Source organism: Lutra lutra, chromosome 5 (genome assembly GCF_902655055.1).
Source record: "Lutra lutra chromosome 5, mLutLut1.2, whole genome shotgun sequence".
Taxonomy (NCBI): domain Eukaryota; kingdom Metazoa; phylum Chordata; class Mammalia; order Carnivora; family Mustelidae; genus Lutra; species Lutra lutra.
In genome coordinates, this window is record NC_062282.1 from 58,447,141 (window position 1) to 58,473,365 (window position 26,225).

At 42.4% G+C, this 26,225-nt stretch overlaps 1 protein-coding gene across 9 annotated transcripts in view; it reads left to right on the forward strand.

Moving 5' to 3' along the window:
- The window catches only part of TENM2 (teneurin transmembrane protein 2), a 1,307,492-nt gene that overhangs the window by 917,372 nt on the left and 363,895 nt on the right, over window positions 1-26,225 (forward strand). For 7 of the 9 annotated variants that reach the window (XM_047731060.1, XM_047731061.1, XM_047731063.1 and 4 more), the window contains one exon: window positions 14,676-14,885. The exons of the other annotated variants lie outside the window; for them this stretch is intronic. In XM_047731060.1, the coding sequence (XP_047587016.1) occupies window positions 14,676-14,885 (210 nt within the window). The remainder of the gene's footprint in view (window positions 1-14,675; window positions 14,886-26,225) is intronic. 9 annotated transcript variants of the gene reach the window in all.

The window sequence follows — 26,225 nt, forward strand, 5'->3', positions numbered from 1 at the left end:
GACTCAGGATAATCCATTATCTTCAGGTTTCCCCTTCTCATCTAGAATCCCACAAGTGGCTGAGATGACAAAACTCTACAAAGAAGCTTTGGAGTAAGAACCATTCTCCCCAGAGCTTAGGAGCCAAACACTACACCAACACATACAAAGAACAGATTGCATCTGGGCCCTGCTGCTGTCCTACTGTCAGCCCACTTGGCATTTACCTTCCTTCCCCAGACTGACCTCTGAAGATGGGGGCAGACTCTGGGGGTATTGTTCTAACAGTACGAATGCTACAGCCATTGTGTTGGCATGGGAGAGCTGCCGGTTCCTTTCCAGCCCAACACTATAATTTTATCAACTCTGGCTCAGAGAAACCTATATTTATAATGCTAATTAGGAGGGCACACATTTAATTTGAGTGGAAGACTGTATCTCGCTGAGCCTGATAGCACAGGGCTCAAGCGACAGCAGTCAGAGGCAAAGCAGGCCTTTCTCCCTTCTCCAAGTATTTGAAACAGGGCTTACTTTTGCCAAACAATTTCTCTGTTGGATTAAAAAGAGAAAGGGAGGGAGAGTGCTGAATATGCTGGAGCTCAGAAAAGTTTGCGTTTATCTCCCGCCTGCATAATATATTTCTCTGTGCACTGAGAAAACATGCCTCTTATGTTATCTAATTGTTTCCTGACACATTTAGCAACATTTCACACTCTTTAAAGTGACATTAACATTGCTGACAGTGGAGGTGCTTTCATTAGATGGGCTTTGAATTGTAGCCAGGATGCACTGCAGGTCTTCAAACAGGCTTGTAAAAGGCGAGAAAGGCATTATTTATAAAAATAGAGACTTCGCCAACAGGGCCCTGTGGGTGCGTATTAATTTTGCTGACTCTAGTCAATTTAAGAATGGGTGTGTGTACGCATGTGTACACGTGCGAACACACAAAACAGCTTCTCATGAGCTGAACTAATATACCTTTGTCATCTGACTGGCCCCTGGACTGCCTGGGACTTGAGGAAACTCTCTGAAACCTCTCTTCTTCTACATCTTCTCAGCCCCTGCACAGCACTATGCTATTTCAGACCCAAATCTGTTGCTCTGCATCCAGTCCTGAGGCTGAGTAGCAGAGAGGCTGGTGTACTTGGTAGGCAAGATGATCATGCTCCCTGTGGTGGGGTTAATTCTCCTTCTTTTCTCCCTTAATGCTTCCAAGAGGAAGCATCTTACTCCCTCTAAGGCCCCCCCCTTTTTTCATGTCTCCAGCTGTCTGTATTAATGTATAGTTTTCCCTGAAGGTTGTACTAAGTGAGCCTTCAGAGATCAGTCCCATGCAAATACTGCCTTTGCAGGGACTGAAGAGATATATTTCAAGATTTATTCTGACCTTCATGAGGAAAGGAAGCCAGGCTTGGAGAAGATGGGGAAAGTGTGAGTCAGGATGTGAATTCCTGCTAGGATACTACCTCACCTGTGGTCTTGACCCAATTATTGATCTCCATACTTGCTATGCAGGCAGAAAGATATTTTGAAATTGTGGACTTTTTAGAGCTGAAGGAGAGCTCCCTACTGATTGTTGTGTTACCCCACATTGCTACTTCTAATCTGCCTTGCCAGCTTATCCTAGCTAGAATCACCCACCCTTCTGTTTTGACATCTCTAATGTTGCAATAACTATGTGTGTCTAATCATAGAGATCTGAATTAGTATCTTGGCTTTGTCTGTTACTTGCTGTGTGAACTTGGTCAAACCCCTTGATTTCTATGAGCCTCAGTTTCCTCATCTGTAAAATGGGGATAATAATAGTACTTTCCAGTATTATTGGAAGGATTACATAAATTGCAAATCAAGAAGTGTGCTAAGCATACCACCTAGAACATTGTGAATGCTCAAAAAATTTTAGTGAACACTAGTCTCTTCCACTGGAACACAGACTCAGTTTGGGTTTGATGTGGCTGACCTATTACTAGGACAACAATAGAAGTATGTCCTGGGTACCAGTGGGTGGGGTGATCATGAAAGACCCAAAAGCCTGACCACCTTTAAGGAGATGTTCAGAAGAAGTTGAGATTGTCAGGAAGAAGAGAATACCTTCATGCATAGGAAAGGATGTGAAACTACATCATCACATTTCTTTTTCTTTCTTTTTTTTTTTTTAAATTTATTTGTCACAGAGAGAGAGATCACAAGTAGGCAGGAGGCAGGCAGAGGTAGGGGGGAAGCAGGCTCCCCACCAAGCAGAGAGCCCGATGTGGGGCTCGATCCCAGGACCCTGAGATCATGACCTGAGCCAAAGGCACAGGCTTTAACCCACTGAGCCACCCAGGCGCCCCTACATCATCACATTTCTTAAAAGTACTACGTGCTATTGTGTGTTAGTGCAGTAACATTGCATATGCTAACCGAGGCCTGGTGAGGGTAAGCAGTTTGGTCTAAGTCACACATGTAGCTAGCATCTAGTAGCCACAATAAGGAGCCCTGGATTCTTAACTCTAGTGCTCCAATATATGGCTAGTAGGGATTTTTGTTGTTCAATACAAGGCAATGACTTTCAAATGACTGCTCAGAGAAGGAATAAACTAATATGTATGACATTCATGGCCTGAAAAGCTAGACCTAGTGCCAGTCTAGTTTACATTGTCCATCCTGGTTTCAACACTTCTAAATCTTTGATGGGGAGCTCTTCAGTCTTCCTGTTGGTTTTCCGTGGTTAGACTCCCCCTGTATCTCTTCTGTAGCATCTTATCAAGGACCAATCAATGAGAAATGGGGTGGGGTCCTGTGAGCATAGGCAACAGAGAGATGAAATTGTCTAAGTATCCGCTGCATAGAGCCCATGTTTTATCTTCATGGTCTCTTAGGCACATAGCAAAACACAGACTTGCATTTGAAAACTGTTTGCTCTGTGCAGACAAAGCCTTTGAAAAGGAAATCTTCCAGTAATGGGGGGAAAAAAAAACCCAATTACTCTTTGCAGAACACTTCACCATTTGCAATGTATGTTCATACATGTTTTTAATTAATTCTCAAAATGTCCTGGAGGGGAACTAGGACAACAACCTCATACCCTTCTAATAGATGGAGATAATACTTACCCTTTACTTCAGAATATTTATGTAATGTATCATTTAATGTTTATAATAATCTGTGATTCTAATTATACACATTCTGCTTATCAAACATTCGAGCACGGAAGAGTTAAGTGACTTGCCTAAAGTTCCCCAGCAGATCTGTGGCAGAGGCAAGACTTGGATTTTAGCTGGGTTCCCATGCCAACCATATTGTCATCAGTGACTGGTACTTCATCATTACAAAAGTTCAAGTCCGTTGTCATTTTCTGTGCTTGTGATACAAGCTTTAGAACCAGAATGCCTGGACTTAAATTCTTTCTCCCAGCCAACCTATCTCCTCTTAATTCAGTCTTACCTTCTTTCAAGTGAGGTTAATATTACCTATCTCAAAGAGTTGTTAGAAGATTAAATAGAATAATACATGTAAAGGACTTAGAAGTAATTCCTAGCGCATGAGAACGCAGTAAATCTTAGTGAGTGGATATTGTTATTTCCATATACCATGAACCCGACAAATGAACATGAAAGTAAGCTAGATTCCATGTGTCATGGGGGAGGTTTTCCAACACCCTTTGAAAATTAAATTTTAGCATGAACATACAGTTTCCTTAAATCTTTCTGTAACAACTTCCCTACCCTTATCTAAGCTCTTTCGAGAGTGTAGTGTAGATTCCAGGTAGGCAAAGGAATCATCCAACATATCTTTTGCATGTTACTCAGCTCAGACAGACAACTCCATAAGAGACTATAGCGTCCACACAGTTCAGCATTCTGACCTTGTGTTCTTAGGTGATGTTGGGTCACATCTCCCCATCAGTTCCCTAGGTGGGAAGCTTTATGGTTAGAGTGGGGTCAAATCTTACACAGGGATTAGGTTCTAAGCTCAATAGCTGAGCCAAAAAGTACAGGCACACCACCACTCTGGAAAATTATCTAGAGAGGTGTACCTTCGAGACTGACCTATTGTTTCTGAATAAGATAATCTTAACAGTAAGTTTTTCCTCCATGTATGTCACAGACTGCTAAGTCTTCATTTGAGCATCAGCTGAACTCATAACCTAATACTCTAGCCACTTGATTAAAAGAGGAAAACATACATTTAAAATCAGAATCCCTTCTTTTCAACAAAATACTTACACATTGAGAGACACCTAATACCTAAGAGCAGCAGACAAAACCTCCCATAATGAAACCAACGCCGTGTGCATTTGATATATATTTAATAAGTATTTGTGGAGTGAACTGTTGTAATCAACGCATCATACTGCTCTTTTATTGCATTCAAGCTCTGGTCTGGGTGCTAGGATACAAAGGTATATAATCCACACTTTCTCCCTGGTCACTCACAGTCTCATGAGTGAGCCAGACATTTAGACAAATAGGCTAACATATTACAACTACAGTGTACACTTCAGCAACATGGATTTGAACTGCACAGGTCCAATTATGCATAGATTGTTTTCAAAAAATACAGTTCAGTACTGTAAATTTTCTCTTTTGATTTTCTTAACATTTTTTTCTGTAGCTTACTTTATTATAAGGATATAGTATATAATACGTATAACACACAAGATATGTGTAATTGACTGCTTATATTATTGGTAAGGCTTCTGGTCCACAGTAGGCTATTGTTAATTAAGTTATAAGTCATTAAGTCAAAAGTTATTTGTGAATTTCTGAGGTGCCTGGGTGGCTCAATCAGTTAAGCTTCTAACATTTGATTTCAGCTCAGGCCGTGATCTCAGGGTCGTGAAATTGAGCCCCACATCAGTCTCCATACCCAGCATGGAGCCTGCTTAAGATTCTCTCTCTCCTTCTCCCTCTCTCCATCCCCCCCCCCCCGCCAAAATATGTGGATTTTTTACCATGTGTAGTGTCAGCTCCTCAAGAGTCAACTGTACAATGATAAAAGTTTGTCCTGGGTAGCTCTGGGTAGGGTGATCGGGAAAGACTTACAAAAAGGTTATTTTTGAGCTGAGTTTTTAAGGAGGTGTTCAGGAGGAAGGTGATGCCTATGAGAAGGGAATACCTACCACGTACAGGGAAGGATGTGAGGAGGGCAAGATAGATATTCAGTAGTATAGTAGCTTTGATGTGGTTGGAGTATAAGGAATGGGGAGGTCTGGCAAGAGATGATTGTCATCCAAGAATTGGAACCTTATTATGTAGGCAGTGGGTTGTCTTATGAAACTTGAGAGAAGAAGCATGATGTGAGCAAATTTGCACATTCAAAAATATGTTGGCTCTTAGAGGGGAGACACATGGCAGTAGAGGATAGGAATAACGGGGAAGCTAGAGCCATAATGTAGACTGTACTGCCCAATGCAGTGGCCGCTAGCCATATATGGCTGTGGTTATCTAAACCTAAATTCATTGGAAATTCAGTTCTACATTCCAGGCTCAATAGCTACATGTATTAAACATGGTAGACATAGATCATGCCACCCATCACAGAAAGTTCTCTTGGACAGCACTGATCTAGACACCCACACGTCACCAGAATAACAGTGGCATGTTATTGGGTGATGTAATTCGGGTGTATATATCAAGCAACTGGGAATTTCTGGTCAGAAGGTATTTGAAGGTTCGTTACCTTTTGGTGGACAGTTATGTCACTGCAGGTAGAATGGATTTGTGTCCTCAAAAGGGGAAGCTACACAGATTCACTGCATTTCGCCTCATGAATATGAAAGGTCTGGCATTAGAAAATTATAGAAATCATATTAATTCAAAAAATAAACTCTACCCTCCATCTCTAGCCTGATCTATATTTGACACCTTCCAAAGTGCAATGCTTTCAGGAAGATGTGACATGTAAACATGCAAGTTGCTAGATGTACTGACAACACCCACATGCATGGGGTCCCACACTGTGAGGGCAGTCCATGCTAGCGCTCCTGAGAGAGGCCTTCTCCCTGTGGCGAGGCCAGCAGCTTCCACTCTTCCAATAAATCATGTATAATAGCTGTGGGCCATCAGGATGGCTTTGTCAGGGCCATCTGAAAACACTCTGTTTCCAGGAAATGCTTAGCTGGGCTTTACTGAGTTCAGTGAAGTGTGAGTGAAGAGGGCAATTAGGTCTTCTGTAAAAATAAAAACTTCAAACCAGGTGATATGGAACGAGTTAGGTTGATACCGCCTCATTGACAAGACACGATGGGTCCTCATGAAAATTCCTCAGGTGAGGTTCAGTAAGCTACAACTGAGTCGGAACATTCTCCCCTGGCTCTCTTGCCTCTGTGAAGACAGCCCAACTCTCAACAAACAGGTCTCGCCTAGCTCCACAGAAAGGCGTGTTGTAACTTCCCTCAGTGATGACTTAGACTCCGCCTGAGGAAATTTTCCTGCCCTCTAACAGAAATTTCCCAATGACAGTGGAAGCTTATTTGCTTGAACTTTTCTTGGGTGGGGGAAAGGAGCTGACTGAATCAAATTTTTCACTTCTAGTATCTGTCCAATCCTTATCAAGTGGAAAAAAGAGCTTAAAGATGGGCCATGTATCATAAAGTATGCTAATCTAAAGCCATCACTCCAGCAGACCCAGGGTTGCTCGACCTCAGCCTGCTGACATTTGGGCCTGGAAATTCTCTGTTGTGGAAAACTATTCTCTGCATTGTAAGATGTCTAGCACTGTCTCTGGTCTCTACCCGCTAAAGGCTAGTAGCACCCTCTCCCCGCTCCCCAACAAACTGTGACAATCACAATGTTACTAGACATTGCTGAGTGTCCCCTGGGGAGTAAAATTGTCACCTGTTAAGAATGACTGATCCAACCTAACATCAGCACTAAATATAAGGAGGCTGCAGGGAATATGTATGATGTGATAACAGTACAAGATATGAATGTACATATGCATGTATTTTCATTTTAAGATGCTATATTCATTGTGGTCTTATTGAGTTCTATGATTATAATTGAAACTACCGACTCTGTTCTTTTTTAAAAATGTAAGATGTAGGGGCGCCTGGGAGGCTCAGTGGGTTAAAGCTTCTGCCTTTGGCTCAGGTCATGATCCCAGGGTCCTGGGATCGAGCCCTACATCGGGCTCTCTGCTCTGCGGGGAGCCTGCTTCCTCCTCTCTCTCTCTCTCTGCCTGCCTCTCTGCCTACTTGTGATCTCTGTCTGTCAAATAAATAAATAAAATCTTAAAAAAAAAAAAAGTAAGATGTAGATAAGAAATTGAATCCCTCTCACCTACCCCAAGATCAGTGTGGTGTATGTAAGGCCCAGGGTCAGCTGGAAGGTGATCTGAGTTTCTCCCCAGTGCTGAGGACAAACAGCTGCTGTAGCACATGCCTGATGGGTACCCAGTAGTCAGCTCCCTGCCTGTATCTCTCCTCTCCTCTCTAGCGCCCACCATATTCTTTTAAATCTAGATACCTTCCACCATAAGTGGTTTCTCTGGGACACCACATGCTTGATTTCTCATGATTTAAAAGGAAGGGAATCAGCTTACAGAACATGAAATTCTTATAATACTGGAGACAGAAAATCTGGAATCCATTTTCCGTTCTACTAAATAACCGTGTGGCACTGGCCAAGTCATTTTCTCACTTGGGCTTGATGATAAGTCTTAGGCAGAACGCATTTGGTTCTAAGTGACAAAAATCAACTCCAGCTGGCTTAAAGAACAAAACAACAACAACAAAATGAAGGTAGGATAGAGAATAAATTAGTTCATATATTGAAAAGCTTACTGGCTTATGTTTCAGGCCTGGCTCATTCCAGGTACCCTACTGATGCCATCAGGGATGTCTCCCCCTTCTTATCACATTTCCGCTTGCCTCCCTGTTGACTCACTTCTCAGGCAGCCTCTCCCCTTGAGTGGTTGGACGGCTGCATAGTTCCAAACTCAGCATGTCCCAGAGCCTCAGAGCCTTCCTAACTACGGCCCAGCCAGGCATACGCAGCAGGTGCTTGCGAACGAGACAGAAACAATAAACTGCGAGTCCCACTAGCTCCATCCGGGCCCTTGCACCTACCATGTGCCAAACACAATTCCAAGGGGCCTGATACGTATTCTCTCCAGCATTTACAACAACATGGGAAGTCAGCGTTGTTATTAGCAGACGGGCCCAGAAGAGTGAAGAAGGGCCTTCAGACTCACCCAGCAAGCAGCAGAGCTCCGTCAGCCCGGCTTCAAAGTCTGTGCCTCTCTGGTCCTCACTGGGGCTTTGGGGGACAGAAACAATTAGGCCAAGAGGTTAGGGATGGGTTGCAGAGAGCAGAGAAATACTGCACACATGAGGGCAGAAACAAGCATTTGTAAAAGACAGGTGATCGCATCCATTGGAGTGCAGGGTTTCAACTGGGGCAGGGCAAAAATTAAGAACAGGATTAACTGGGTGAAGGGGCAGATTTACAGGTGGATTTCAGTGGGGGGCAACGCCAGGCTTAGGAACAGCCCATTGTAGTGTTGGCAGTTCACAGACTGGAGTGCCCATCTTGGTCCTGACCCTTGGGTGTGTGATTCACATCCCTGAGTCTCTGGACAGTGTTGTGAGAGTTATGGAAGGGGCAGAAATAAAATCCCTGAGCCAGATACTTAGCACAATATATAAGCTGAACAGATGTACAGTGACTTCATCCATGTCCCTTCAGCTGGAGGCAGGGAATCCAGCAAAATTTTCAGGGAACCTTGTTCCTTTTGTGGCAGTAACCTTGGCTGCCACACCCCAGTGCTCCACTGACGCCCATCCTACCTTGAAGAATGTTCTGCCACACAGCCCTCCACAAACCCATGTGCAGAACACTTCAAAAATCTGATGCATTTCCTGAAGAAGCTTCTCACTGAACTCAAAAGCAAGTCGGCCCATATTTCTAAAAATAATGCATTGATTACAAACAAGAGGAAGGTAATATCTCAGATATTGACATTATTTCTATTTACACATATAGGTACCTTGGTTTTTTTATTAACATATAATGTATTCTCTGTTTCAGGAGTGCAGGTCTGTGATTCATCAGTCTTACACAATTCACAGCACTCACTGTAGTACATACCCTCCCCTATGGCCATCACCCAGCTACCTCATCCCTCCCCCACCACCATTCCAGGGCACCTTGTTTTTTTTTTAACCCCATCAAAAATAGGGGCTTCACAAACCCCAAGCATCTGGGGAGAAAAATGACTAGTCAGGTATCTGAATAAAGTATAGGGGAATATCATTAGGACAATTGTTTGAATTCGCTAACTAATGGTTTTGCCTACGTTAATACTGTTGTTTTGCAATACTCAACTTTAACACAAAAGCTTTTTTTTTTTTAATTTTTTATTTTGAGAGAGAGAGAGAGAAGGAGAGTGTAAGGTGGGGAGGGGCAGAAGGAGAGAGAGAATCTTAAGCAAGTTCTACACCCAGCGTGAGACTTGACACGGGGCTCGAACTCACAGCCCCAAGATCACTGCCTGAGCTGAAATCAAGAGTTGGCCATTTAACCAATAGAACTACCCAGGCATCTCCACAAAAGCTGTTTTTATTAAATTCTTGAACTTACAAAGCCGCAGAGGAATTCCAGTTTCTGGTTTGAGAATTGCGTTCTCTCCTCACAAATCACTTGTTTGAGAGTTTTCACTATGTCTGTTTCTAGGAGGAGCCTTGATTCTCCTAAGATAACCTCCATGGTACATTCCAGAAAGAGACCCATGGGATTGGATTTTACATCTCAATCATTTTGTAGCAATCATTCTTGTCTGGTGTGAAAATCATAGAATGAACCATTCAAGGCTTAGTTTTGGAGTCAGAATTCCTGAATTCAAATCCAGCCAGTTCTGCTGCTTGCTACCAGTGAAATGATAGGAAAGTTAGACCAACCAACCTTCAGTTTCTTCATCTGTAAATGGGGATGGTAATAATACTTTGTTCAGAAAAAAAAGTTGTGGGTGCTAAAAGAGCACAGTATACATAAAATTTTTGCTCAGTTTTGAACACAAAGCAAGATCTCATTTATAAGCAGTAATATGGTCATTGAAATTATTATTTTGGATTTGATGATTCCTGGTACGGGGTTGTTGGTGGCCAGGTTTGCTTTGTTTTGGTGTTTGGGTGGGTTTGGGGTTTTTTGTTTGTTTGTTTTTGGTTTTTGGTTTACTTTTTACCATCTCCTGAACATATCTCTCTCCTCCACCAAAAATCCTGACACCCTGTCACTACCTAGATCAATTATGCATTGTCTACACAGAACATTTTAATATCTGCTTGCCATTAATCTTTTGAATGAAATAGGAACCAGTTGTTTTAAGTTAAGTTTGGGCATTGATCCGTGAGTTTGCTGCCTATCATAAATTAGTGAATGTCTTACCAAGATTTGGGCAGAGCAGCAATTTCATAGCTAACATTAATGCTTTGGGGATGGGAAGGAGATTATGGCCCATTCTTAGAGAACTAGAGTTGGATCCAGATCAGATTAAGGAGAAAAATGGGGCTGTAATTGAGACAATGGGAATTAGAACAATGTGACTTCAACCACGGATGGTGTAGAATGAAGTTTTTTGGTATGGCTGAAATTGTTGAGCATGAAGGCCGGGAGCAAGGCTGGCAAATAAGATCTTGGCCTCTGCTGCCTTGCCCCCACTCCTGGTCTGTGATTTTTCTAACTGATCACAACATTTTCCACTAAACCCAGAGCACCCCAGAATCCTTCTCTATATAGTTTTCCAAACAGCCACTACCCATCTATCAGAGTTAGCTAGGGAACTGCTTTGTCCAGCTGTAAGTCTTTTAATCAGAAATATTTCATGAGCTGAAATATCCCCAAATCTTACTCATTTGGAAAAAGATAAATTAGTAAAATCTAAATTAGTCTCCATTTTCAAGGTTGTGGGGGAACCCAGTCACACAGATAATTAGTTAGACTTTGATTTACATGGGGATCTTGGAAAAGACCCACACATACACACCCACACATACACAAGACCATATGAGTTTAATGAATGACATATTGCTGCCTTTGCATGTTTCCTCTTGCTTTTTTAACAGATTAATTAAAAATGGTTTTCCCTTTATTTGCTAGAGACTCTTAACACATTCAAAGTGGAACTTCAAAAATAGTTTGGGGGTCAGGGAGCCTCTGTAGTACATAAAGTAGGAAGCAGGTAAGTGCAGAGCCGCTGGTTACATGCCCATCCCACACCAGGTGTTTTAGTAAGAAATCATGGTCTATAAAGTGAGCCTGTATAAGTTCCAACTTTTTCCCCTATACTCTGGAACCTGTTTGTGTCTGTACAGATGGTCTCTGTCAGTTGGAATAGTCGGGGGAAAAAATGTAGCATAAGTGAACCAAATTAGCAAATGACATAGCAAACAGAGAGCAGCATACAATTTGATTGGGGGCAGATCTAGGGACTGAGAAAATTCCCAAGTAACAGTAAGGACCCTCGAGGAGCTGAAGGAGCTCCCAGACCTTGGATTTCAAGAGACCAGGGGAATCACAGCAATCAGACAATTGTGCGACGTGTATTTCTGTATACTGAGGTAACCCCAGCGCTTTCCTTGTGGTACGCCTGCTCTCCCATTGTCTGTATTTGTATGAATTAAAAAGCAGTTCTGTCTGTACTCTACGAAATGAATTCGTGCTGAACAAAATTTCAAAAAGTTCATGTAAAGAGTGATTTCACAGCAACTATCATATCGGGCTCCTGGAAAATTGCACTTGAACTCCAGTTCCACCTCAGTCACTCAAAGGAATTTAAAAACCAGCTTCTGGCCATTCTTGGTCTTCGACATGCATTTCCAGATAGGCCTCCATAATACAAACATTAAAGCCTATTGATTGTGAGTTAGAATCTGTTCCTACCAGAGCCTTGCTGCTAAGTGGACGTCAACACAGACTTCCCAGGGCCCTGGTCAGGACACCTCTATGTTCCGGGGCCTTGAAGAAGGCACAGGGTAATGCTGCTGTGAAGAAGCCACTTTTGAACTTCATAACAAAATTACAAGAAAAGCTTTGAACTCTGCCAGATGACAGCTGCTATAAATAACCATTTATTCAAAGAAATGTTTCTTACTTGAAATCTTGAGAGTACCTTGGGACTGGGAGATGAGAAACGAAACATGATGTGTAAATCAGCCCGCCCCTCTCCTTGTATGTCTTCCTCTTCCCCGACCCCCACCATGCTGTTAGGGCAAACACTGCGTGGACTGGTGAGAGGGTGGATTTTGGAACCCACAAACCTGAGCGTGACTCCCGCTCCAATCACTTGCTAACTAGGCAATTTTACTGCTCCGTGCCTCGGTGTCCTCATTTACAAAATGGGGATTATAATAATTCTAACCTCGTAGAGATATTATACATAAAGTGACAGATAGTCATTGCCCAAATTCAAGAGCAGTTAAAATAGTAACCGTGATGACAGTTCGTAGAGGGAGAGTTATGGGAGAAACATGGATTAAGTGTGAGCCCCGATTCCGATGAAGCTCTGACGCGTTCAGGCTACTTTTGCTGGAGCGTTTGGCAAAAACATCGTGCCTTACATGGCTCCCAAACTGTTAGATGTAAGTTGAATGTTTCAAGCCAAATTCCATTTATCCATTGGTCTATTTCAGGGATGATGCTTCAGTTGTGTTACTGGACAGGAGCCCCGAACACTTAAGCCGTAGGAGTCTCTTATTCCCCGTCTCTTTCCAAAACTCCCACTCTCCAAAAAGTAACAGACTAGTGCTTGGTGGCTCTGTCCTATTGTCTGGCGAGTTTCCTCTTACCAGAAGTCCATTTCCTTTTCTCTCAAAAACTGCTCGGGCGTCAACTTCTCCAGGCATCTTTGTTGCATTGTCCACCCTTACCTCTGCCTGGCCAGGCTGGACCACATGTCCTTCTTCCTGCCTCCACAGCACCATGTGTCCACATGCCACTCTCCTCTTTATTACCTGCTACTGAAATGATGCACTTAACCTGTCTGCCTCCCCCACTTGACTGTGAGCTCTCTGAGGGCATCAGTGATGCCTTGCTCATTTTTGTCTTCTCAAGGTCTGGCAGAGTATACGTAAGATGCACTCCCATTTTATTGAAGTAAATTGATCAATCCGTAACATTTAATGCACCGAGGAATAGATCAGGAAAGACAGGTATAAAAGTGGCAACAAGAAATAGCATCCATCTGAGTGCCTGAAAACGTATTTGCATATATAGGACATTGAAAAGCAGGAAAACACATTTCTTCTGACTCTGACACTTCCTGCCTGAGTTGAAACTCTAACCGATTCTTGAGTTTGCTTTCTCAACACCTTACCCTTCTTTCCACACCTCCAGCTTTTTGAGCATATCCCGTGGGCTGCTACTCTTGGCTCATTTTTCTGAGCTTCCCAAATGAACACACCAGCAGGCAAGCAATCGCAAGGACCCCAACACATAAGGATGAATCAGGTGAAAGTACACACAGCAATTATCTTCACTTAGCAGCGTGGCTGCCAGGAGCTCCCCGCCATGTGAGAGAGAGGTTGCAGCAGCCTTCGGTGTAGAAGGAGAACTTTTTGAATAAAGGGCAGTTCCAAGTTACTGCTCACCACCTGTCAAGCTGGCTGCTCCTCCTCGTGGCACAGAGCAGCTGTGCTTTGTAGAAATTCCCCCATGATCTGCAAAACAGGACAAAAATGAAAACAAAATGGTGGTCAGGAGAATGGGGGGATTGGCCAATTCTTTAGGATGCACATATGTGGCCCTTTCTACTTCTACCCTAAATGAATTAATTTGGTTAGAGTCTATCTTGTTCATTTGCTCATTCATTCAACAGGTGCTATTCCTCAGGAAAATTGAGGGCACCGGGGGGATTCATGTAGACAGATGTCCACCTTCAGATCATAGTAAGGACTGTAAACAGACTAAAAGTGTGGAATGCATGGGCGAGAAATTTGGAAAAAGGCAAACAGGAAAAGTTTCAAGAGAAGGGGCAGGCTTGTATCAGTGAGGCAGTGGGTGCGGAGAATATTCCACAGAGGAAATGGGAAGCAGAAAGACTCAGAAGACAGAAGGGTGTTTCATGCTGAAGCAAGAGAGGGAAAGACAGCCATGTTGGCTGGGGAACATGGGGCTGAGTGGAGAGTGGTAAGGCCACTGTTGGGGAAGAGAGGAGAGGCAGTTGGTGTCAGAGGACGCAGAACATGGTCATAAGGAGTCATCAAAAGCTGTTTCAGTTTCCTTCCACATGTAGCGGGAAACCGTTGGAGGGTGCCAAGCAGGAGAGAGATGAGACCTGATTTCTGTCTTGAAAATATTATTCTGGCTGCTGTGGAGAAGGGATGGGGACGGTGGGGAGTAGGTGGGTGTCTGGCAAGAGGAGAAGCAGGGAGATGGGCGAGAAGATGGTCCAGCGAGAGACGATGCGGAATTATAGTAGGACTGTGGTAGGGAAGACAGAAAGAAATGGATGTTTTCCTGACGGGTTGCATTCCAGCTGTCTAGAAGGATATTTCCATGCATGCCCCTTTTGTGAGACACACAGCTACCTGCAGGATGAATTTGGACATTTGGAGAAACATCAAACCACTTGAAAAAAAATTCATCTGGAGTATTTCTTTCTTTCTTTTTTTATTTTTTGGATATTTATATGGTGAGGTGGTTTCAATGTAACTTTCTCTGGATGCTCTCATGACACTCATTGCTGACCTTTGACCCCTCTGTCCTCTTTCCCAGGTCGTCCCATTCCACCTACATCCTCGTCTAGCCTCCTCCCATCTGCTCAGCTGCCTAGCTCCCATAATCCTCCACCAGTTAGCTGCCAGATGCCATTGCTAGACAGCAACACTTCCCATCAAATCATGGACACCAACCCTGATGAGGAGTTCTCCCCCAATTCATACCTGCTCAGAGCATGCTCAGGGCCCCAGCAAGCCTCCAGCAGTGGTAAGGAAACTGTGGCGTCTGAATGCGTGCTGTTGTCTGTGTGACAGTCTCGAGTCTCTGGCAAAATGACAGCCCTGAATCGAGGCCTGGGGAGAAGGTGGTGTGGGGAGCATCAGGTGAAACGCGCCTGTCGCTTTGTGGCATTATGGCTCCAGGATACATTTATTGAAGGTCACAGTTACTGGCGAGGTTTTGCTTATCATACCAGGGCTTGCGCCTCCTTTCGTGGGAGGAATTTGCCCACTGCTGCACATGAGAGCTTGCAGGTCTCAAAGGTGAAGTGCAGAGAGACAATGGAATATTGAATTTTGTATTACTACAATTCTGGTCATAGCCGAGTGACCCTCGACACCCTCACGTGCCCAATTTGTGTGCATTTCAGATCTCTTGGTTTTTGATGGTTGGCTTCTGACTTTTTTTTCCTTGCTTGTTTAGATGATTTTGTGATTAAAATGCATTCCCTTGACATGAATACCGAATGCCTTGCCAAGTCTGAAGTGTTCCGGGGCGGGGGGTGACCTCTCCTCTAACCCTCTGCATGTGCCACTCCACTTGAATTTAACAACCTGATCGCATGGTACCACAATAAATCCTACCTCTGAAGCCCGAGTTCTCATCGTGGTTTTCCCTCGCCCCGAGCAAAGAGACTGGTCACAAGGTTCTGCCCACCTTTGAGGATTTTGCGGCTCCTGCCTCAGCTCCCAGTCTCTAGATCTTAGGTAGAATTACCCCTCAGCTCAGCAATAATCATGCCTTATTTTGATTTGCCTTGTTGGTGAAAGGTTCACAAAATACACGAACACAGGAGCGGGCCACACCAAGGGTTAATGACCCGTGTCCCAAGGAGAGACAATTGCCGAAATTAATTGCTCTTGAACCAATGGCTTTGGAGTTATCTTCTGAACTGGCCAGTCATGGTGATCATTAATATATCCCATCAAAGGCAGAACAGAGCTTCCCATGCCAAGAGTGTACCTTGATGAGATTGGGTTTTGGCTTCACCCATGAGAATATGCCACCACTGGCCTCAACCCCTACAATTAGAGAGGACGTCCCAAACACACTGAAGATGATTCATTCTGAAGATGGAATGATGGACTGCTACTTATCATGGCCCATGCCCTTCTTCAAAGCCAGGCCTGATATATTTGGTAAACTCGTATTCTTTTTCAAAAAAATTACCTAATCAAATCTCTCATCAAATGAGCAATCCATTGTTGATATTATGAAGGCCTTTAATCTACCATAAATCTTTATTAGAACTCATCAGAGCTTCTAGTTTGAGAGAAATGTGATTATGGCACTCTTAAAATGACATTACATCATTGGGGTGATTGGTTTATCATTTGGAGAAGAGACATCAATCATAACTAGCATAACCACACAGTAAATGAATTCAACCTTTCTACCGCGGAACAATGACACTGTAATTGCTCAAAATCAGGCTTAAAATGAAATCGGAAAATGCTCTTTCTTCAAATGTGATGTTAACTTAATGGAATATATTATGAAAAATCATGTTTGAGGAAATTCTATATAATTAAAAATATGTGGAAATACATTCCCTTTTTTCTTTCATTGGAACCTGATTTTAGCTACAGAGCCATTTTTTTTCTTTCTTTCTTTCTTTCTTTTTCTTTTTCTTTTTTTTTTTTTTGCTGCAGAGATTATGTTGCTTTTAATTGAACTATCCTCGCTTATGTTTTGCTGCTTTTTATTTCATACTATGTAATCGTGATGAATATTGTATTATGAAGGACAAGAGGCTTTTGAAATGAGGTGCACCTGCTGATAGCTTTTTAAGAACAGACAATTATTAGGGAGAAAATGAGCTTTTAAAAACGATATCCTTTTATGCATATATGGACAGCCAGGCAAGGATGATTTCCAGAAGAGAGGTCAGTTTGTATCTGAGGGCCACCTGGAATGTTTTTTCAGTGATAACACTGAGAGATTTCTTTTCTTTTTGATATCGTATCAGATTATAAGTTATTGATAGGGTGTTTTTGTGGGCTTTCTGCCTAATCAAGACCTCATTTTGGGGGACACAACAGATCTGTGCATTCAGAGTCAAACTTGGCCATTTTTCATCACTCACATGAATTTGTTCAGCTCACTTAAGATTGATAGCATTTTAAGCTTCAGTAACAGGGGGAAATACTGCAGAACATTTGAGGGTCTATTTTCATCCCAAACAAGAGCTGTGTGGGTATGATTTCTTCACCTGAGGGGTGATGACCCAATTGCACAATACTCTTGTTTTCAGCAGGTGCTTATCTGAAAACTTGTTGAAGCTCTGGCCACCAGGCAGTCATTCAAAACTCTTGGCTGTTAGCTAAGTAAGTGCAAATCAAGTACAAATATGTGTGCTCTTAGGGTTGTGTGTGTGTGTGTGTCTTTGTCTTGTGGAATGGATTTGTGGAATGGATTTGGGGTCCAGGGTGAATTGGGGATTCTAACAAGATCAGAATACAGTTGCCATGAATTTAAATTTGACATAAAGGATTGAAAATAGAGTTTGACACAGAAGATGCAAAGTACAGAGTGGTGCTGGGTGTTCTGAACTGAATTTGATGAAAGGGGCTGGATTTTCCCGTAGGTGTCTTGGCACAAACGAGACAACCATGTGAGTGGCTGTGTTCTGTTTAGCTGGTTAATAGCACAGAATTTTTTTAAGTTGGTCTCTTGTCAGTGACCTTGTGTTCTGAAGATCTAGTAGCAGTTTGACCTTTGTCTCTTTCTTAGGTGAAATAAAATCTCTTCCAGCATGTCCAGCTCATACATGACAGTAAAAAATTTATTTGCAGCTGTCCTCTTGTTGTTGCTGTTAATACTTGACATCAGGGAGGCCCATCACTAAGGAGAGCCACTGCGCACATTTCCTGCCCAAAGAGCCTCTATTCTAAAGAGAGAAACCCGACATAAACTACGCAACTAAAATGTTTCTGACAACATGAAAACATCCTCAAAGCAACAACAAAACTTCACCTTTATGACTTGACTGTCATTACTTTCCTTGACTGTAGCACATTCTTTAGTGGACGATACAAAAACCTGGGTGCCTCTGGAGCCAAATTGCTCTAACGTCCAATCTATACCAATCGAGCAGGTATCCAGGAAGAGCAGCAAGTTGCTTTGAAGAGTGGCGCTTTCCTTTCCCTTCAAGCATTTTCTTCCAGATAGCTGAGCTCTCCGTGTTCTGACCTTCTGCCAGGGAGGGTGAGCTCCAGAGATTTTGCTTGTATAGGGAAGCAGAATTTCAAATCCTATGAAATAACTCATCTGGACAAAAAAAAAAAAAATCTGGATCCCAACAGCAGCATAATGGAGGCTCCCCCAGATGGAGGAATGACACCCTTCCAAATCAGGATAGGGTTTGCAGTTTGCTGTCAGCCTACGAGGCAGAAAATACATGTGCAGCCACATTATAATCTAAAAACATTGGCTCACCTCCCCTCTCATAAATGGTTGAGTTTTTGTTTTTGAAGTCTAAGGAAAGGGTTTGGAACTCTCATTAGTAACATCAGACTACAGAGAAGGGATGTAATCGAGGTGCCTCTGCCAGGACTCTTTCAGTGGGTCCTATGTGCCGAAGGAGTTGTCCCAGTTGGAAAGTCTCTGTTTGTCACTGAGTGCATTAAAGGTGCCTGAACACCCCCCCCACCTTTTTAAGGCAATGTCTTAATTACTAATGAAAATAGTACATCAAAATAAGCAAGCGTCAGGTTTCCTTGAGTGGTCCAAGAATTCAGTTGCTTACCTAACTTAATGATTATCTTATTTATTTAGCATCGTAAGGCAAAAGCTTCCTTTATTCATTCGTTTCTTCAACCAGCCATCCATTCATTGTTCATTCCTTTCCTTACGTCTCCCCCATAATGTGTGACTGCTTAGAATAAATCTCTAAATGGAAAGCTATAATTAGATGTCACAGTAAGGGTGAAGGGAAAAAACATAGCAGGGCGGGAAACAGACATGTAGTCTCATACGTAAAATCCTGTCCCATTATTTAAGATAGACAGAAAACTTGATTCTGCGCTTCCTAGGAACCAAAGTGAAAAGGGAAACACAGATAAGATAAGATGCATAACATCCATGAGAAAAAAAAAAAAAACAACACATATCAACTGCTTTCAGGAAAATTCTATGAATCCTCATAAGGAGGCCAGAAAGAAATTTGTCTTAAAGGAGATAATGTGTCATCCCCAATGCCTGAAATCTCAGTAACCTGCCATAATACACAAGCTAAAGAATTTCCTGTCAAAATTTCTTGTAAACGCCCTCCACATAAGACATAGAAAACACTTTGAGTTAAAAGGCAATTCTACAGATACCCAAACATTGCCCAGGCAGGGATAAAACTTGACTTGATCCATGGATCAACCTTAGTTTTACTAAAGGGCCACGTATACCGCATTCCCAATGGCAATGGGCCTTAAATATCATTGCTCAGAACTGAATTTTTATGGGAGTTAACTGACTTTGAGGTTGTAGTCAGAACTCTAAAAACATATGTTGTAGGTTACAAACTTGACTTGACAGCTATAGAAATGGAAAAACTTTGATCCTCTGATGAATACTAAAGCCCACCATTCTAGGACAGCCTTCACACACATCTGGGCCCCAACCCACCATCCGTGGGGCTGGATTTGGGATGAGCAAGTACAGGGTCCCCAGTACTTTTTTAATTAATGAAACTTCTCCTTATATATTTTGGGTTTGGGAAAATTTTTTCCTCTAACACATTATAAATTCTCTTTCCTTCTTAAGCAGCTAAGCTCACTGTAATTTAATTTAGTTTTGGGTTTTCTGAAGAGCTCACAGCAGTTACTATGCACACTGATGATCGTACTGTGCTGATAATACAGACTCATTTTTTAAAAGTCTGTACTTGGCGAGGTGGTTGTGCTACCTCGCCTGATGTAACTGCATGTAAACTTTGTCCTCTGTTCTCTATAGGCTTTGCTTTCTCTTCTTGGCTTCATTCCATCACTCAGAAACCTTCACTGCAGGGTTTCTGATCTCACATTCATAGTAGATGCTCAATATTCATTAAATAAATTAGTTAGCCGATATCTTTAGTGACTCCTTCGTTTTATCAACTTACTGCTTTTCATCGTGTATGATGGGGAAAAAATGGATAATTTAAGGAGGCACAGCAGATCGGAATGTCCCAGCATGGGGAAATACACTTATTTTACCAAATATATTCCATATAGCTATTTTGTGTCATGTAATATCTGTTTTTAGGTACTTTAGAACTTTACAGTTCCTCTGTACATGAGAAGTTTTCAAAAAACCCTGCTTCGGTATATCACTAGAAGTAGTAGCAAGGCCAGCACGAAGAACCTAGAGGAGTCCTGGGTGGGACTCCTGACCAGAGAGGCCACGCTATCTGGAAGAGACTTCCTTCTTCACTCATGATTTTGGAGTTAGGAAATCGAGTCCCAACATCCTTCCCTTTATCACATTGAGTTTATTTTGCGCATGAGCCACTTGGTTCAAAAATCTTCCTGGGTCAACCTGGATATCTGAACCAGATGTTCAGGGCTCCCTATAAACCCTTCCTGGTGCCCAGGCAGGGGTTGGCCCTGGCTGCTTCTCCTCCAGAGGAGTTCCCAGCCTCCTGGGCAGTGCGGACAAGTCTAGGATGCCATCTCAAGGCTGTGAAGGTCACAGAGACAGCCCCTGCCCCTGCCCCAAATGTGCAGCCACACAGGGTTTGGCGCTCTGCCTGAGATCCTTTTCTTCCTTTCGTGTTAGCTGGTGTGCTAAGCACTTTATACCTTCCTTCATTTGCTTTTATTTGTTCCCCACCACACCCTAATATGCGGTAAGGTCTTCCTATTGTACCCATTTTATGGATGAAACAACTGTAGCACAGAGAAATTAAGTAACTTGCCCAAATCACAAAGCTGGGAAATGAAGGACCTGTGTTTCAAATCCAAACTTCCTAATTTCAGAGACTTTTCCCCTCAGGCCTCTCTTAAATGTTACCCTCTAAAATTTTTGTGTAGCTTACTGAGATACACAGAATGCACTGAAAACATTTTCTTAAGGGGCATGGGTTATAGTTTTTTAAAAGTTGAAAAAACGTACAGCATCACAAAATACTCTTCTCTGCTTGAAAAGCACCCATATCCCCCACACTATTCTCCTAGACTTCGGCTTATTAATTCCAGAGGGTTCAGGAACTATCATTTTATGGGTCCCTTCAAGAGATTCCTCTGGTCTCATAAGTTCAGGGAGCATGAACGTGACAGTGAGGCTCCAAAGTGGAAGTGGGGGAGCTTGGGTCTTCTCTGCTCTGTCCCTGACTCACAGCTTGATCTTTGGCAAATCATTCAATTGTCCTGTGCTTCTGCTTCTCTCCCTTTCAAGGTTGGCCTTTGGTCCCAAAGGTCCATTCTTGCTCTACCATTCTGTTTGTACATTCCTTGTGTCCTGCTTGTCCTGGATGTCCCAGCTACAGGCCCCCCAAACCTCCCTTCCCGGACAGTGCGGATTTCACTCCACCCTCTATCTAGACCAGTGACAAAACAGACCTACAGGGTCATGCAGAGCAGCTCCTTGCAGTTTTCCTGCAGAAATTGAGAAACATGATCTGGGGTCCTGTAAGACTTGGCTGAAAATGTTGCAAGCACTTCCAGAGGCAAGTGGAAAAAGCATAGAGCCTCCAGCATACACCCGGGCTCCTCGAGGCTCATCCTGGCCTCCGAGGATTGGGAATTGATGGTTCTCAGGACTCTCCTGACACTGGTAACTGACCCAGGAGCATAGCACACAGAGATCAGACCTCCCCCCACCCCCAACCATGTGTGCCTTCTTGCAACACAGACACACTTTTTGATTGAAGGTCCAGCAATTTTCAACCACTAGGGCTGGGACTGCTCTTCTGCACCATGGTGCAAATGAGCACACAGGCAAGATGGACAGGTAATTCCTTTGGAGATGCGCAGCAGAGAAGTGACATATGGCAGAGAACTGCTCCTCTTCAGCAAATAATCTTGCTATTGACAAAATTCCCAAGGTCGATAAGCATTGTGTACATTCTACCTCTCCATCTCTGTCCCTGCTCCTTGGTACATACAAAAAGATATCCTGGGCAAGCCCAGAGAATAAGAGCTATATGCCACATCTTAACAGTTTCCTGCCCTAACAATTTTTACCCAGAACGTGAGCTTCTCCTGAATTCCCTTAAAGAGTGCATTTAATCCTAAACAGCTTCCTTCAGACTGTTGAATAGCCACTTTAAAATGCAACCCCAATCCCTTATTAGAGATCTCTCAATTCTCTGTTGAATGAAAAGATTTCTTTTACCAATGGGCAGTTTCAACAGAAGTTATAGTCCTAGCCTCTGTAAATCTCTTGATCTCTCCCCAAAATAATAAAGAATAACCATATTCTTAAGAGTTGGACTCTCGGGGCGCCTGGGTGGCTCAGTGGGTTAAAGCCTCTGCCTTCAGCTCAGGTCATGATCCTGGAGTCTTGGGATCGAGCCCCACATCGGACTATCTGATCAACAGGGAGCCTGCTTCCCTTCCTCTCTCTCTGCCTGCCTCTCTGCCTACCTGTGATCTCTCTCTCTGTCAAATAAATAAATAAAATCTTTAAAAAAAAAAAAAAAGAGTTGGACTCTCATGTCCCTACAACTTGGATTCAAATTATAGCTCAGCCTCAGCCAATTTCTAACATTATGATCTGGAATAATGTAATAGGTCTTCCATTTTTTAAACCTCTAAAACAGATAATAAACGTAATAAAACGTTGACTTTTTAAGACTATTCAATAGCATTCTTTTGCATTAAGAAACTTAGTTGGGGGGCGCCTGGGTGGCTCAGTGGGTTAAAGCCTCTGCCTTCGGCTCAGGTCATGGTCCCAGGGTCCTGGGATCGAGCCCCACATCGGGCTCTCTGCTCAGCGGGGAGCCTGCTTCCTCCTCTCTCTCTCTCTGCCTGCCTCTCTGCCTACCTGTGATCTCTGTCTGTCAAATAAATAAATAAATAAATAAATAAATAAAATCTTAAAAAAAGAAACTTAGTTGGAACAAAGGTGAAGTTTGATATTATTTACTTTTTAACTTAGCATTAGCTTACTGCAGTGACATATGTAACCGGAAATTTCCCATTTTTACCCTTATTAAGCATACGGTTCTGTGGCTTTAAGTGCATTCACATTGTTGGGTAACCATCTCCACCATCCGTCCCAAACATCTTAATCTTCCCCACCAGAAACCCTGTGCTCATTAAACACTAACTCTGTCCCTCCCCTTACCTGGCAATCCCCCTACCGCCACTGTATTATTTTGTCTCTATGAATCCAACGACTCTAGGTACCTCCTGGAAGAGGGACCATACAATATGTGTCCTCTTGTGACTTATTTCACTTAGTACAGTGTCTTTACGATTCATCTATGCTGTAACATATGTCAGAATCTCCTACCTTTTTAAGACTGAACAGTATTCCTTTGTATGTCTATACCACGTTTTGTTTATCCATTCATTGGTCAATGGACACTTGGGTTGTTTCTACCTTTTGGCTGTTGGGAATAATCCTGCTATGAACATGGGCATACCGATAGATATCTGTTCCAGGATCTGCTTTGATTTCTCTTGGGTATATACCCAGAAGTAGAATCACTGAATCATACGGTAATTCTATGTTTAATTTTTTGAGGACTTGCCATACTGCTTCCCATGGTGCCATTTTACATTTCTCCAGCAATACACATGGGTTTCAATTTCTCTACATCCTTGCTAATGCTCATTTTCTGTTTTCCTTTTTTATTAGAATAGCTATTCTAATGAGCATAAGGGGATATGCCATTGATTGCATTTTTCTAACCATTAGTAATCTTGAGCATCTTTTCATGTACTTATTGGCCATTTGCTTGTCATCTTTGGAGAAATATCTACTCCAATCTTTTGCCTACTTTTTAAAAGGTGGCTTGCTCTTTGTTGTTGAATTGGAGTTCATTATATACTCTGGATATCAATCACTTAGTAGAAATACGATTTGCAAATATTTGCTCCCATTCTACAGGTTGCCTTTTCACTCTGTTGAGTGTCCTTTGATAATCAAAGTTTTTTTTTTTTTAAATTTTGCTGTCCACCTTCCTATTTTTTTTTTGCCTCTGATTTGAGTGTTTTATAACAAACATTTTAAGGCAACCATTTTGTTAATTTATATTTTATATAAATGATAGCTCATTTAATCCCTACAACTGAGACAAAGAAAAGTAGCTCTAGGTGCTGGGAACAAGCCTGACACTAATATCTAGACATAGGTGCTGTTAGGAGCTAGGCTGGCATTCCTGGCTGGGTCATGGTGTTCTCTCATTGAGCAACAACAATCTTGGAGAACACCAGCACTCAAGAAGGCCACTCTGTGACTAGGATGAAGTCAAAATAATACCACTTAATAATACTGCCTAAACATGGACAGAAACAGAGTTACTATCCCAAACACAAAAATTCAAAACGTTCTTCTTTCCATGCGAAAATGAATGACTGTTCTTTCTTTACCTATTACAGCATTAGCCTCTTCTTGTTAGCCCTTCCTATAGATACAATACATTGAGAAGGCAGATCACAGAATCATCCCCTCTCTGACAGCACTCAAATGCAGTGCTGTGCATGTGTCACTCAAATGACACATTCAAATGCAGAGTGAATCTGTTTCCTTGAGTCTTCTCTAAAGTCACCTAACAATAGCCCTTTGTTAATATCCTCCTACTAAAGCACCCCATGGCTCCCCATTGTGTGTCTTTATCCTCCTTGCAGTGAGTGAATAAACCCAACTTTGTTTGACCACAGTGTGCTTTGTGGTGTTTTGTCTGGAGGACACTGACACCATTGCACTGTGTATTACTATTATCCATGTTTTACAGAAGGGAAAACTATGGCACAGAGACGTTAGGTAACTTGCCCAAGGATACATAGCAATTAAATAGTACAATGGGAACGTGACCCAAAGGAATCGGTCTCCACAGTGATGAGTACATAGAAATTAAATGAAATTGGAAAAAGATGACTCCAGAAAAAAATACTCCTCATTGACTATGTGTTCAGCTCTGAATAGCATTTACGTGGGTAATAATGTTAATGTTGAATAACAATCCAAGCATTATCAAAGAAAGATGGGGAGATAGAAAAGGTACATATGTGGATTGGGCAGGTAGAGCAAAAAGCCTAGATTGAAAATGCAAGAAATAGCAGCAAAACATGATATTTATAGACCTAGAGATAAATACCAGAATAATCAGCTTAAAAAAAAAAAAAGGTATATGTGGTTGCCTCTGGGAAAGAAAAACTTGGTGATAGAAAATGATTGCTATTTTTGAACCAAACATTATATACATATTTGATTATTTAAACTCAATTCATTTAAAAAAAGTTTGATGAAAAGAAAAAATTCTGAAGGAAGGACAAAAATGAGGCATGCAGAACCATTTGTACAATATCAGAATCTCCAAGTGGTTGCTGTTTGGTATTCTCAGACCTATTGTCATTCAACAGATAGGTATTGATTAGGGGCTATGTGTTTGAGACAGTACGAGGTGTTGTGAACTTGAATGGTTAGGGGCTGGAACATCTTCATCAAACCTGTAGATCTATTTCTCCTTCTGTTGACTAGGGAGCCCTGTGGAGTTGTTAGGGCCTAACTCTTTATCCCAACCTAGCCCCCAGGCTTACTAAAAATCCCAGGCTGAGGATGGCACAAACCAGAGAGGATAATGGAACTACCATGCTTCCTCATGAAGCACCCATCCCAGCACAGGCCCCATCTCTTACCCAAAGCTTTCCCAACCAACTCTGCCCAACTAAGAGCCAGAATCAGAAGTGCATAACAGTCTTATAGTCTGCCTTATTCAATTTAGCACCTCATTACATTCTGATTTGTAATATTCTCTTGGTATTTCATGCATATAAGTCACTTGTGTCAACATTAAATTGTCACCACTTAAAGACAAGGGTCATTTCTCTGGTCTCTCTGTATCATTTAACATTTGGTGTAGGTCGAGATGCATTCCAAGGCATCTTTATTGATCCAACTTTAGACGGATTGTGGTAGACAGGAGCATTAAAATGCAGGTGCATCCTTGGTAGGGCCTTCCTACTTGGGCCTGTTGACTGCAGGTCATTGTAATGTTTTTAGACCTAAGATCATCTGTGATTGTGGGTGTGAGCTTGATCACTGTTAGAGAGAACAGAAGAAGGTGCCATATGGTGTGATGAGAAAAGAAGCATGTTTGTCCAATCTATTGTCTTCCTTGGATCTAAGGAATATTTCTTTTTTTGTTCTTTTCAGTAGCTGCTGTCCTTAGTCGATGGTTCCTTT